This window comes from Danio rerio, chromosome 14 (assembly GCF_052040795.2).
Source record: "Danio rerio strain M-AB ecotype USA chromosome 14, GRCz13ab, whole genome shotgun sequence".
Taxonomy (NCBI): domain Eukaryota; kingdom Metazoa; phylum Chordata; class Actinopteri; order Cypriniformes; family Danionidae; genus Danio; species Danio rerio.
Window position 1 is genome coordinate 58,300,001 of NC_141034.1, and position 15,002 is coordinate 58,315,002.

The window sequence follows — 15,002 nt, forward strand, 5'->3', positions numbered from 1 at the left end:
CAGCAGAGACAGGAGGGTTTCCTCAGTCATGTGTGTGAGCAGCTGTGTAGCGCAGAGTATAGAGTGTGTGAGGGATTTAAGGTGAACTGTGCCTTTAATAAGAGCAGGCGTGATGTGTGTATATCAGTGCCCCAGTAACACACATTAACACCAGCGCTGAGAGAAACACACACACACACACACACACACTTTAATGCAGAGAGACGGGAAACCATCAGTGCGGTTGCTAGGAAACAGCTTATAGAAGCCAACATGGCTCTTCAGCACAGCAGCAGCGGCGTGAGGATCACTGCAGCAGGAGAGGAGGAAGCTGCTTAACCAGCAGATCACTCACTACACTAACACTGCTGTAATCTGATGTGGTTCATCACAGATTGAGCATCATCATGCAGAAACTGCAGAGTTTCCCCTGTCGAGAGGCAGATGTGCTGATCATCAGAGGGAAATAACCCAGAGCTGGGCTAAATCCACATCTCCATAGGGTTATATAATTTCACCCAATCAATTGGGTAATTTGGGTAAACTGCTTGACTTATTAAATAAATAACTCAATAAAGGTTAAAAAATAACCCAACAAAGCACCAAATGTGTTTAACCACTCAACTACTGGGTTAAATAAAGTCCTCAGTGCTTGTCAGAGTGCAGCTCTCTGAAGCGGACCCTTCAGGCTGTGATCCTGCATGTGGGGTTTCAGTGACTGTCCCTTTAAATGCAAATGAGATTCAGAAGAGGGCGGAGCTACATATGCATATGCATAGTGACAGATGTAAAGCAGCAGTGTGTGTGTTGTGAGTGCTTGTCATGTGTGTATGTGTGTGTGTGTGTGTGTGTGTGTTTGTGTGTGTGTGTGTGTGTGTGTGTGTGTGTGTGTGTGTGCTTGATGCTTCTGTCAGTCTCTGTTGATCTTGAACTCCACATCTATAATCCTCTTAGTCTATGCTGACATCATCTTCAGCACACTCTAATGGATAATGAACAGACGGCTGCTTCTCACTCAGGCCTGCTGGACATGCTAATTAGATGAAGACTAGTGGGTGGGGCTTTCCCCCTCTGATGACACGTACAGCAGGAGAATGTCAATCACAGTGCTTCTGCATCAAGTCTGATTATAATAAACACAGTTCACTCATGATGAGCATCAGAGGCTGCTGGAGATACACACACACACACACACACACACACACACACACACTACTGTAGTTGAAGCCCTTATAAGCAGGAGGACGAGCTGGTGTCTCCAGGGTTCAGCGTCTGGCATGTCTGCACTCCACTGATGAATATTTTAATAATGGCGGTGTGAGAGTCTGGAGACTGACGCTGCTGGAGCTCTAACAAGCCCCTGTAGAGTCCCCGGGCCTGAAACCCCCCCAACACACAGCCTAATCTGCAGGAGAATCCCATTAGTGGAGCTGCAGGACTGATCTGAGAACAGCCGTGAGAGAGCTTAGCTGACAGCAGGACACACCCCATACTCCACCCTCCTGCTCCTACTGCCTTCCTCCACATCCCTGCTTCCACTTCCATCCTCCTCCATCCTCCTCAGCTTCCTCCCTCCTTCTCCCTCCTCCTCCCTCCTCCTTCATCCTCCATCATCCTCCTGCTTCCTCCATCTTCCTCCTTCATATTCATTCATTTCTCTTCATCTTAGTCCCTTAATTAACCAGAAATGGCCACAGCGGAATGAACCGCCAACTATTCCAGCATATGTTTTACACAGCGGATGCCCTTCTAGCTGCAACCCATCACTGGGAAACACCCATACACACTCATTCACACACACACACTCATACACTACGGCCAGTGTAGTTGATCAGTTCCCCTATAGCGCATGTGTTTGGACTGTGGGGGAAACCGGAGCACCCGGAGGAAACCCACACCAACACGGGGAGAACATGCAAACTCCACACAGAAACACCAACTGACCCAGCCCAGACTCAAACCAGCGACCTTCTTGCAGTGAGGCCACAGTGCTGACCGCTGAGCCACCGTGCCGCCTTTCTCCTCTTGTCATCAACTCTGTGCATGTCCTCTTGTTTACAGCGGTGTTTGCTGCTGTCAGAGCTGTGGGCATCGTGTGCTCCTCATAGGAGCCAGAGGGGTTTGATGAGAAGGACACAGAGAGAGATCAAGCACAACATGGAAAACTAGAAACCAAATCTCTATTTTAGCACAAAAAGAAAAGTTAAATAAAGAGAAAAGTGAGAGATCAGCTAGTGTAGAAAAGAGTTATTATATTCTGACAATCCTCCTCATGATGATGATGATGATGATGATGATGATGATGAGGAGGAGGAGATGGTGATGTGGCAGCGCCATCTGCTGGTCAATATTGTTTAATGTTCACTCTATCCATCTAGCAGTGTGATCAGCGCTGAAACAGTACTATAGTATTACCTGACATACACACACACACACACACACACACACACACACACACAGGGAAGATGCCAGTCCATGGGCACAAACAAAGCCAGCAGTGGTGTATTTACTCATGCAGGGCAGCAGTGACTTTCAGCTGTTCAGCTAACACAATAGCAGCCACTGTGCAGAGTGACCAGCAGAGGGCGACAGACTGAAGAACTGAGCATTCACACACACACACACACACACACACACACACACACACACACACACAGACACACACACACACACACACACACACACACACACACACACACACACACACACACACACACTTGTTTACTAAATAAACCTGCTTATTTTAGTTTGATCATTACATGAAAACTAGTACAAAATAAAATAACTAAAATAAATAAACTAGTGATAAATAAAAATACATTTATGACTGAATAAATTACTAAAGAAAATAAATAAACTAGTAATAAATTAAAATAGTAACCCTATTTATTGTACATATTGTCCTGTTTTTAAAAGGGGGGTGTGTGTTGTTGTATTTTGTTGTATGATGTTAGGAGCCCGCACCTCCGCTTTTCACTCATCATAGCACACGTTCTGCTGATGATGTGACTATATGTGTGTGATTTGATTTGATTAAATATTTATTTATTAAAGTTGCTGATAGTAAAGTGAGTTATATGATAATCAGTGTTGGGTCATTTACTTTTAAAAAGTAATCGATTACAAATGACTGATTAGAAATCTGATTACATTACTAATGACTTCACGTAAACAGTCATCAGATTACTAATTACTTTACTTTGAAGTTACTTTTAAACATGTAAAATATTCCTAATACAGAATAACCTGCAGCTCTGTCAGTAATTTGGGCCAGTCCCGATTCTCCCCCTCAGCCCTTCCCCTCACCCCTAACCCTTGTTCTGTGTGCTCCTGTGAAGGCTCAGGGCTGTCCCAATTCTCTTCAGCTTGAAGGCTTGGGGCTCAGGGGAAGGGCTGAATAGTCCTTTGCACAAAGATATTTCAGGACCACACTGGAAAACAAGAGGTAAGAACATTTCCCAGAATACCCCATCCACAACAGCAGGACAGCTGCACACCGACGCCAGGAGATCCACTAATGAGTATATTCCATCATTATTATGAATTATTACAACAAACAAGCACATGTTTAATAAATTCATAACCACACTCATGTTTTACCCTCATGCTTATAGAAAACCCTGCTAAAATAACCAATAATAACTCGTGTACAGCAGTCCCACAACATCCTGACACTCACTAACACTCCAATCCCTGTCAGAAGAGTCTGGTGTCTGAGATTGAGCTGTTAGTGTCTGCTATAATGTTAGTGCTGTTTTCTTGTGTTTACATGGTGAATATGGCCACTGTGATAATGCACAGTACAGTTATGATCTAATCACCACATTATATCGTGATGATAACATGATATCTGCCTTCAGCAGTCGCCATCGCCTCATCTCACATGCAGCAGGAGCTGGTGATGACGTATGATGATGTGTGCAGTTTAATGCAGACTCACTGTGATTATTGTAGTTCTCTGCTTCTGTTTATTATTATGGTTGTTTATTAGCTAAATGTTAATAACCGGCTGGTTAATGGTCGGTTTAAGTAATTATAATCTAATTCAATCCTGCTGATCATCTTAAAGATGTCTGAGGAGTAAATCACACCTCAGAAATACAGCAAACGCATAATGGAGCAATAGTATCTGGATGCAGCTTTTATGATGCAAGCTGAGACTGCATCGCTCAGACACAATGCACTCAGTGGAGTGAGTGACGTCACTGTGACGGGTAGGGTTAGGGGCGGGGTTAGGTGAGCGCATTATAAAGCATTGGATGCAGCTCAGATTGCACTGCACCAGGTCTGCAGCCAGACCCATCTCTAATAGAGCCTGCTAATGACTGGTTACTGAATAGTAATTAATTTACCCATGAATGTAAATTTGCTCAGTATGATATGATGATAGAGCTTTATGAACACTAATGAAGACACTGCTGAAACCGGTAACCATTGACTTATACAGTAAGATGTACAGTGCAGTACTCCATTCTGAATATGTTCCTCCATTTCTCAGTGAATATAGGCGATGTGTTTCAGTGTGTTTGAACAAAACAGATTTACTTAACAGATATTTATTAAAATTATATTTTAGTGACCAAACATCTTTAGAAATTCAAAGACAATGTGATTACATTTAAGCTAAATATTGAAATACATATTAAACCTACAAAATATCCACTAAATTTCTCCAGTTTTTTGTTTCTCTTGATTTTTCCTCCTTTTTTAATGTGTATTTAATATTTTCTGTGTCGTATACATGTGTCTGTGCTAGTGTTTGGAGGGTTATCGTCAGATTTGGCTTCAGCACTGACTAATCTACTGTATATGCACACATATAATACTGCAGAGCTGTGAGATGTGTGAGGGCTGCACTCACTCATATTCGCTGTGGAAGTCGATGGTTACCGGCTTCTGTCTGTGAGTGAGTGACTGATGATGACGTATGAAGGTAAATCTGTTGCGTAACTCGAGAGCTTGCAAATGTAAATGTGAGCACTTGTGATAATAATATTTGTATGTGTAGGTTGAAATGTACACTTACAGCTCTGATGTGAACAGCTGAAATCCTCGATTTGCACACACACACAACAATCCACACACTTGTGTTTTAAATTGGAAGTTGCAGATTAATAGTTGTGTATTTGTAAAATGTCATTCACAAATACAAAGCGACAGACACACGTGTGCACGGCAAATTTGACTGCATCTTCGCTCTACAACCACAGGTCGGCACTCACAACCTCTCAGATTCGTCAGTACAACTACAAATCTCCCGCGCTCTGACTTTTGCTACACATCTCCCGCGATCTCTGTAGCAGAACTCATCTGTGCACTCGCAGATGCAGAGGCGTGAGCAGCGCTGGGCAGGGGAGGGGCGGGGCTGGTGTAAAGCTGTTTGATTGGCTGATGCCTGACCAATGAACAATGCCAGCAGCCAACAGGACTGAGGTGCAAAATAATCATTTCCCACGATTATTTTATTATTTAGGGTTTATTTAAACTCTTTTCTGAAGAGATTCTTGTTAAAAATAATAAATTCTGTGGAAATGTACATACCAGTAAAAGAGCAGCAAAGCCAGTTTATTGGCTAGAGCCAGCCAATGAGATGGGGCGTTTCTGTTTGTCAGGACACAGGGCAGCTCACATTGTTGGAGGCCTCGAGCAATCAGAGGGTAAGTTATGATTTTTAATAATTATCTATATGTTCAATACTGTTAGCTAAGCTAAGGACTGTGCTGGGTGCTTCTCTTGTTTGTTTCTTATATAAGAAAACAGTTATGAGTTATCTAGGAGCTGCTTTCAATCATGTTATATGGTTCTAAAGATACGATTTAACCCACATGAAATAAGAAGTTGTAATAGTATTTATAGTAAATAATAGTATGTTTTTGAACCATACTAACTATAGTAAACTGTATTATACAGTATATATTGCAGTATCTACAACTTTGTTAATGAATGCAACAGCACACTGTAGTATTAACTAGCATGAACTTTAATAAATTGAAGTATATTTACACACACACACACACACACATTCACACACACACACACACACACATTCACACACACACACACACACACACACACACATTAATAGCAATTAAAAATAACACCAGGCGTTTCAGTTTCTTACAGATCATACCGGTTTTTGTTATTATAACCTGCATCATATCTATCTATCCATCTATCTATTTACATGTTTGGGTACAGTGCGTCCTTTATATCACTTTTTTAATTATGAACGTTACTAACTATAGGTTATTTCTCAGTTTCCTGTAAGGATGGAGTGACAGGAGAGATCAGCATGTTTCAAGTCGATGAGGAACTCAGAGAAGCTGCATAGCTTGAATAGGATGTTATTTATGCTAAAGATGACATGATGATCCAGCTCATCTACAAACACTTCAAAATGATTCTGATCATTCAAGAGGAAGCCGACTTTATTTTCTCTTTTTACCTGCCAAGATGACTACAGATTTGAACAAAACACACACTCACCCACAAACACAACTTTTATTTTGATAATTGTTTAATGTAGTATTTTTACACTTTACTGTAAGGCAGGGGTGTCAAACTCAGTTCCTGAAGGGCCGTAACCCTGCACGTTTTTAGTTGCAACCTTGCTTCAACACACTTAAGTGAAAGTTTCAAACAAACCTGAAGGACTCAATTAGTTTGATCAGGTGTGTTTAATTAGGGTTAGAACTAAACTTTGCAAAGCTGCAGCCCTCCAGGAACTGAGTTTGACACCTGTTCTGTAAGTGAAATGTAATTTGTCAAATAAAATTTACAGTCCAAATAAGTGCAGTGCAAATGTCTAGTTACTTGTATTGAAATATTTCAGGGTTTTTCCTTGTTCATAATGAGATGGAGGTGGTAAATCCAACTTCATCATTACCCATCAAATGTTATCTCCTCTTTAATACTTTGCTCAAGCCTTAACTAATGGTCAGAAAGCAAGCCATTGTGTAAAGCTGGTTGATGCTCGCTGTAATAGAGAGAGATGATGACTGTTCAGCTTATGTTGCTTAACCCTGCAGATGAGATGCTCAAAGTGGACCCTCTGCCGAGCGATGGACACTGTCTCCCTCACCTAGTTGCTCTTCCTTTGAACACACATATCATGTTGAAGGATGCAAGTTGTGGACCTAAATCAGATGTAATGCATGTAGATGTAAAAATTAGAAAGAAATGAAACTGCTTTAAAATGTATTAGGTTTTACATATAAATATGTGTTCTTAACAGATTTGCTTCAACTTGATATTTGCATAATAAATGGCATTAGAATGTTTAGTTTTAAACAGATAGCTATATTTCAATTTTTTCAAATTTAAGCTATATATATATATATATATATATATATATATATATATATATATATATATATATACATACATGCATACATACATACATACATACAAGTATACTTCAATTTATTAAAGTTCATGCTAGTTAATACTACAGTGTGCTGTTGCATTCATTAACAAAGTTGTAGATACTGCAATATATACTGTATAATACAGTTTACTATAGTTAGTATGGTTCAAAAACATACTATTATTTACTATAAATACTATTACAACTTCTTATTTCATGTGGGTTGAATCGTATCTTTAGAACCATATAACATGATTGAAAGCAGCTCCTAGATAACTCATAACTGTTTTCTTATATAAGAAACAAACAAGAGAAGCACCCAGCACAGTCCTTAGCTTAGCTAACAGTATTGAACATATAGATAATTATTAAAAATCATAACTTACCCTCTGATTGCTCGAGGCCTCCAACAACGTGAGCTGCCCTGTGTCCTGACAAACAGAAACGCCCCATCTCATTGGCTGGCTCTAGCCAATAAACTGGCTTTGCTGCTCTTTTACTGGTATGTACATTTCCACAGAATTTATTATTTTTAACAAGAATCTCTTCAGAAAAGAGTTGAAATAAACCCTAAATAATAAAATAATCGTGGGAAATGATTATTTTGCACCTCAGTCCTGTTGGCTGCTGGCATTGTTCATTGGTCAGGCATCAGCCAATCAAACAGCTTTACACCAGCCCCGCCCCTCCCCTGCCCAGCGCTGCTCACGCCTCTGCATCTGCGAGTGCACAGATGAGTTCTGCTACAGAGATCGCGGGAGATGTGTAGCAAAAGTCAGAGCGCGGGAGATTTGTAGTTGTACTGACGAATCTGAGAGGTTGTGAGTGCCGACCTGTGGTTGTAGAGCGAAGATGCAGTCAAATTTGCCGTGCACACGTGTGTCTGTCACTTTGTATTTGTGAATGACATTTTACAAATACACAACTATTAATCTGCAACTTCCAATTTAAAACACAAGTGTGTGGATTGTTGTGTGTGTGTGCAAATCGAGGATTTCAGCTGTTCACATCAGAGCTGTAAGTGTACATTTCAACCTACACATACAAATATTATTATCACAAGTGCTCACATTTACATTTGCAAGCTCTCGAGTTACGCAACAGATTTACCTTCATAATGACGGGGGATCAGTGTTTGAGGGAACTGTCCCTTTAATTACTCGCCCCGTGTGAATGTTGTTATTATATTGATTTATTAATCTGCTGTTCATTAGTGACTCATTAGTGGACTGAATATTCTATTAGCATATTTGATATTTATATTTTTTAATACCTTCTTCTCTCTCCGCTGGCGGAAATCCCGCCTCACCCCTGTGATCTCGCGAGACTTGCGGCTCCACTAATTCTGGCGGAAGTAGTTCTCGAGTCTCTTTTCCGGCGGCCATCGTGACAGGTCGGCAGGGTAAGCGCAGATCGCCGGTGTTTTTATCTTATCCTCCGCCATCCGCGCGGATTTACGGGCATCGGTGTTTCAGACTCGCTCTGTACACCCGCAGCATGTGTGTGTTCGCTGTAAAACCGTTATTTCAGTCATACGACGCGATATGAGGCGCCATTGAGCCGCTAAAGTTCAGTCGCGCTCCCGACTCCACAAAACAGCGCCAAACGACATGAAAACACTCACACACACACACACACACACACACACACACTCTGATAATGTAAAAGCGCGCTTCAGCATTCAGAGATCACATCGTCACCATCCAACACAGCACTGATCAGAGAGAGAGAGAGTGTGTGTGTGTGTGTGTGGAGTGTTCAGGAAGAATAGCACAAACTGTGTGTGTGTATGAGAGACACGAGTCCGGGTCGAGCCCCGAAGTGAGTGTGTGTTTGAAACGCATGCTGTGTAACGGATTAAGTGTGTTTGTGTTGTGTATAGCTGTGTGTGAGAGAGAACATGTCTGCTAGTCTTGCACGTTTATTGTGTGTAGGTAGTTTAGGCTACAGCAAGTGTGTGTGAGAGAGAGAGAGAGAGAGAGAAGTGTTGTGGACTGTAATGCTAATGTGTACTACAGAAACGTGCCTTTGTTAGTCCTGCAGTGTGTGTGCATTGAGCACAAGTGTCCTGGATTCAACATGATACATTGGGTATCAAGTGTGTGTGTGTGTGTGTGAGGTGTTGTGTACAGTTGTGTGTGTGTGTGTGTGTGTGTATATATATATATATGAAATGAGGAACATGGCAGTATGGGACAGTTTTGACACACACACACACCGCTTCATTCTGACTAAGCCCGTGTCTGTGTGCTGAAATCTGCTGAACACTAACTCACTAATAACTTTAAAGTGAACACTAATATATCATGAGTTACTTCTGTTGAACAGCAAAGAAGATATTTTGAAGAATGCTGAAGATCAGTAACCATTGGCCTCCATTGTAGAAAACAAACACGATGGAAGTCAATGGTTACCGGTTTACAGCATTCTTCAAAATATCTTCAGTTCAACAAACTCATAAATGTGCAAAGCGAGTCAGATCTGAGGAGGTGTGTGTGTGAGCGAGCGCTCTGTTTAATAATGTTTAATTAATGTGTAATAGTTGTAGTGTGGACAGGGTCTGCCTGTTGTCTGCTTTTTCACAATGTTTACTAACAAGTGTAGAAAACCTGAACTCCATTTCCACCCTGCAGACTAGAAAAGTGCTGATTCACAAGTGATGCTGCATTACAGACGTCTGCATGTTATTTTGTGTTCTGAATGTGTTTATGGCGATTGATAAGCTGCTGTATAATCATAAACACAGGCACTGATGAACAATAATAAATTGACTATCACACATGACAGTTTCTAATTAAATATTGAACTAAAATGACTTAAGAGCGGCCCAGTGGACACTGAAAGAGGTTTAACCTTATATAATTATCATTAATGCTGGAATCATGATTTAATTGCATACAAAATAAGAGTTTGTTTTGACATAAGAAATGTTTTTATATATATCTATATCTTAATATGAGAGAGAAACATGCATAAAAACGACAATACCAGACGATTATTTGCGTAAACATTTGATTGATCTGTTCTGTCCATATTTGATATGTAAATATGAATACTTCTCATATGCATGTGTCTTTCTGTAAACATATTGAACCTTTATTTAGGATGAATAATCTCCGGCCGCTGTTAACATTAACATTGATTGTTGTGTTTCTCCGTCAGCCATCATGAAGCTGAACACGTTTGTGACGTCCTCCCGGCGCAAGAACCGTAAGCGCCACTTCAACGCGCCGTCCCACATCCGCAGGAAGATCATGTCGTCTCCACTGTCCAAAGAGCTGCGGCAGAAATACAACGTGCGCTCCATGCCCATCCGCAAGGACGACGAGGTCCAGGTCAGAGCGCGCGCTGGTGGTGTGCTGTGTGTATAGGGGTGTGTGTGTACATCAGTGTGTTTGACGCGTCTGTGTGTGCAGGTGGTTCGGGGACACTACAAAGGCCAGCAGATCGGTAAAGTGGTGCAGGTCTACAGGAAGAAGTACGTGATCTACATCGAGCGCGTGCAGCGGGAGAAGGCCAACGGAACCACAGTCCATGTGGGCATCCACCCCAGCAAGGTGTGTGTGTGTGTGTGTGTGTGTGTGTGTGTGTGTGTGTGTGTGTGTGTGTGTGTGTGTGTGTGTGTGTGTGTGTGTGTGTGTGTGTGTGTGTGTTATGCAGACGCATGTTTACACACGCAGCAGGAGATGTAGAGCATGTTTACACACAACACCAGAGTCACTCACTAGTACAGCTCTAGTCTGAGCGGTGTGTAAGGCAGTACAGTGAGGATGATGGAGCTGTGTGTGTGTGTGTGTGTGTGAGAGAGAGCCTGCGTTTACATCAGTGTGTCTGTTTAACCCTTTATAGCACAGGTGTCAAACTCAGCTCCTGTAGGGCCGCAGCTCTGCTCTAACCCTGATCCACACACAGCTGATCCACTCATCAAGGTGTTCCAGACTACCAGACACTCTTCAGCAGCTGAAGTTTGCAGAGCTGTGGCCCTCCAGGAGCTGAGTTTGAGACCCTGCGCTTCAGTGCACTTGGAGTCACCATGTAAAGCCCTGCTACTGTGGCACATGTAATCCTGCTGTTCTCTTATAACTCGATGATTATCCTTCAAGTCAGTCGAGATCAGCCTTCACTGAAGCTCTACAGCAGGGGTGTCAAACTCAATTCCTGGAGGGCCGCAGCTCTGCACAGTTTAGTTCCACCCCTGCTCCAATACACTTACCTGTAGGTTTCAAACAAGCCTGAAGGACTCAATTAGTCTGATCAGGTGTGTTTAATGAGGGTTGAACTAAACTGTGCAGAGCTGCGGCCCTCCAGGAACTGAGTTTGACACCTGTGCTCTACAGTACAGCAGATCAGGTTAGCTTCAGTCCTCAGATGTGCTCAGCATGAAGACAGCAGCTGATCTTCATCACACACACACTCTGACATTCAGTGAATGTGTGTTCCCTCATCAGTGTGCAGTATTTGAGCACTGCTCCTTCACTACAGTAAAAGCTGTTCATCATGTATGACACGGTCTACTCCTCTGCTGGAGCTACACAAGACCGTGTTCAGCAGCAGCAGATTATTGGTGTGTGTGTGTGTCTTAGCCTGATTAAAGATTATAATTCTCTCTCCACACTAGAGTTAAAAAAAAACAGCTTAATGCATAATTTGTGACCATTCTCACACACACACACACTCACTCGCTGGGCATGCGTGTATGTTGGCATCAGTGTGGATGGGAGGTGTGTAATCATAACACATTGTAAGCATTTTAAAGTGAAACACACCAGTGTAAACAGAGTTTGACCAATGCACAGCACATGCAGTAACCTGTGTGCATGCATCTGGAGTACACACACACACACACACACACACACACACACACACACTGGGCACTGAAAGTGTCTGCACTCTTTAATGATAGTAACATTATAAACAGGTTATCTGTGAGTCCTGTAAAGTCTTAAATCACCACGATTTAGCCTTAATTTAGGCTATTAAACAACAGTGAATATCGTGTGTGCGTGTGTGTGTGTGTGTGTGCGCGCGCGTGCGTGCCTGTTGCTCCTGCACAGTGTGTGAGCTCGTGCTCTGTTCAGTGTGGACCAGTGTCTGCAAGCTGGTGTGGAGATCTTCCTGTTCAGCTCTGCCAGTGTGTGTGTGTGTGTGTGTGTGTGATGGTTCAGTCAAACGGTGTGTAGTTGTTGTTGTTGTTGATTGGGGAATGCTGAGGTGTGTGTGCTGGATCAGACAGAAGTGTTGAGGAGATGATCTGTGCTGTGGTGTTCAGGTGTTCAGTCCTCTGCTGTGTGTTGTATAAGATGAGTTGAGAGTGTGCAGAACGCCTCTGTGCTCCTGTAACGTGATGTTTTTACACGCATGCGTCCTTCCCTTCATCAAATCATCATGTGACTCTGCTCACTCTAAATATTCTGTCATATGTAAAGTCAGGGCTTCTCCTGGATGAAGCTTTTATTTGCTCTGCATGTAGTACAGTGTAGTAAAGCATGTATTTTCCTCTTTACTCCCTGATCTGTGGCTCGAGCAGTGATGAGAGAGAGAGAGAGAGAGAGAGAGAGAGAGAGAGCGGTGTCTGTATCCTCCAGATCATCTTCAATGCTTTGCTTTTAGCACCTGCAGTCCAGACTCTGATCATCTGTATAAACAGTGCTGTGTTTGTGTACTGTTAACTTACGTGTGTGTGTGTGTGTGTGTGCGCGCAGGTTGTGATCACCAGGCTAAAGCTCGACAAGGATCGCAAGAAGATCCTGGAGCGCAAGGCCAAATCCAGACAGGACATCAAGGAGAAGGGCAAATACAAGGAGGAGACCATCGAGAAGATGCAGGAGTGAAGGAGCTGTTTTTGCTAACAATAAAAGACTGTAAAGTTCCACCTCTGTGCTCCTGTCGTCATTTAACAGAGAGAGAGAGAGAGCGGGGTTTCATTCCCAGAGTGCACTGCGCCAGAACACTCTCGGTTTGGATTTGACCCGTGTGTGTGTGTGTTCGCACTGACTCTGCTTTGGTGATGTTGCTGCTGTGTTTGCTCCATTCACTTCCATTATAATCACAGTTATTGACGGTGAAGTCCTGACAGCAGATCATCCTGTGTTCTGCACTGCTGCTGCTTCCCTCTTGGAAAGGAACAATCTGTCAGTTTTGCACTGTACTTATATCAATATATGGTAAAATATACAACTCATGATCAACAGTGAAATGACAGATCGACCCAGCAGGAGAAGCAGCAGCAGTCAGTAATGCAGGATGATCTGCTGTCAGGCCTTCACCGTCAATAACTGTGATTATAATGGAAGTGAATGGAGCAAACAGCAGACAACATAACCAAAGCAGAGTCAGTGTGAACAGTGTGTTGATGAGTTATGAAAACTCTCACAGCATTTCCCCATAATGTGTGTCAGAGTCCGATTATTCAGCAGAAATCACCACATTTACTGAAACACTGAGAAAGAGGAGGACAAATGAAGACTCGACATCAACCCAGAGTGGAGGAAAACAACCCAACAGCACACACGGGGTAATTAGAGTTCAGCTGTGTGTGTGTGTGTGTGTGTGTGTGTGCGCGCATTAATGTAGATATCTGAGAGTCTCTGTTTGAGCATCAGCTGGAGTCTCTGATGTCGTAAACACACAAATGTTTGCTCCTGTTTGGCCGCAGTGTGTGTGTCAGGGTTTATAAGGTCTTTTCGTGATCCAGGAGGGTTTGAGTTCTGCTTTCTGTGTGTTCAATATTCCTGCAAAAGCACAGTGAAGATGTCAAACTCTGGAGTCTTCCAGCACTCGCACTGATCAGTCTTCTGCGGTCGAGAGATGTTCAGGGCTGTGGAATGCGTCTCCTCACTCATTTATTTATTTACATGTTGGTCACGCCGTGTCTGTCAGCGTTGTTTAAATATTAGTCAAATGTAAACGCATGCCATTTAGAAATGGAGATTATTAATGTAAGACTGCACAGCCCTGTGTGAAAACAGGTTTCCTCAATAAGCCAGTGAAGGATTATCTATACAGCACCTTTCCCAGACATCGAGTCACCAAGTGCTGTACACTGAGAGAAAACAAGTAAAAGAACACATCGATAAAAGAAAACGAGTCAAAAATCCAAATGCAGGAACACTCACGCTGTTCATTAAAAACAGATCTGGCGTCAGCTCCTGCAGTCCAGCGCTCTGAGTCTGGACCAGGGGTGGGCAATCTCGGTCCTGGAGGGCCGGTGTCCTGCACAGTTTAGCTCCAACCCTAATCAAACACACCTGCTTATAGATTTCTTGTGATCTTGAAGACACTGATTAGCTTGTTCAGGTGTGTTAGACTAGTGTGAGGGACACCGGCCCTCGAGGATCAAGTTTGCCCATCCCTGGTCTGGACTCATCTCTGCAGAACCACTGCCAGAACCGAAGGTCGAGCCACAGCATCTCGATTGGGTTTAGGTCAGGACTTTGAGTAGGCCACTCTAAAGGCTTCAGTTGTGGATATTGAAGTGATTTTCTGTTTTCATCAGGCGGTTCACCCACTCATGAACATCCCCCGAGTGTTTGTAAACCTTGATGAGTTTCTTCTGTTGAACAGAAAACGAGATGCTCTGAAAACCTCTGGAGAACAGCAGATAATCAGAGGAACACGAGCGGCTTCCAGCATTCTTCAGGAGATCTGTGTTCAGAAG

General features: G+C 42.8%; 1 protein-coding gene and 1 long non-coding RNA gene across 3 annotated transcripts; both read left to right on the top strand.

The window, feature by feature from the left end:
* Positions 1 to 5,592: 5,592 nt before the first annotated feature.
* Positions 5,593 to 7,269, top strand: LOC147840948 (uncharacterized). Its single transcript, XR_015508109.1, has 2 exons — positions 5,593 to 5,636; positions 6,237 to 7,269. It is a non-coding gene; the product is annotated as an uncharacterized LOC147840948 (long non-coding RNA).
* Positions 7,270 to 8,707: 1,438 nt separating this feature from the next.
* Positions 8,708 to 13,217, top strand: rpl26 (ribosomal protein L26). 2 transcript variants are annotated; one of them, NM_213113.2, is made up of 4 exons: positions 8,708 to 8,747; positions 10,508 to 10,680; positions 10,762 to 10,902; positions 13,048 to 13,217. In NM_213113.2, exons 2-4 carry the CDS (start codon positions 10,513 to 10,515, stop codon positions 13,174 to 13,176), a joined length of 438 nt encoding a protein of 145 aa, NP_998278.1. In that variant the 5' UTR covers positions 8,708 to 8,747; positions 10,508 to 10,512; the 3' UTR covers positions 13,177 to 13,217. The 2 variants fall into 2 exon arrangements, with proteins under 2 accessions (NP_998278.1, XP_087136474.1); XM_087280348.1 differs by having other exon boundaries at positions 8,710 to 9,443; positions 9,478 to 10,680.
* The last annotated feature ends 1,785 nt before the right edge of the window (positions 13,218 to 15,002 follow it).

What these genes read in the sequence shown, in the direction of transcription:
- rpl26 (NM_213113.2), top strand. Translation starts at nt 10,513, where the DNA reads ATGAAGCTGAACACGTTTGTGACGTCCTCCCGGCGCAAGAACCGTAAG. An exon ending in GCAAGGACGACGAGGTCCAG is followed by an intron (nt 10,681 to 10,761) that starts GTCAGAGCGCGC and finishes CTGTGTGTGCAG; the next exon opens with GTGGTTCGGGGACACTACAA. An exon ending in TGGGCATCCACCCCAGCAAG is followed by an intron (nt 10,903 to 13,047) that starts GTGTGTGTGTGT and finishes GTGTGCGCGCAG; the next exon opens with GTTGTGATCACCAGGCTAAA.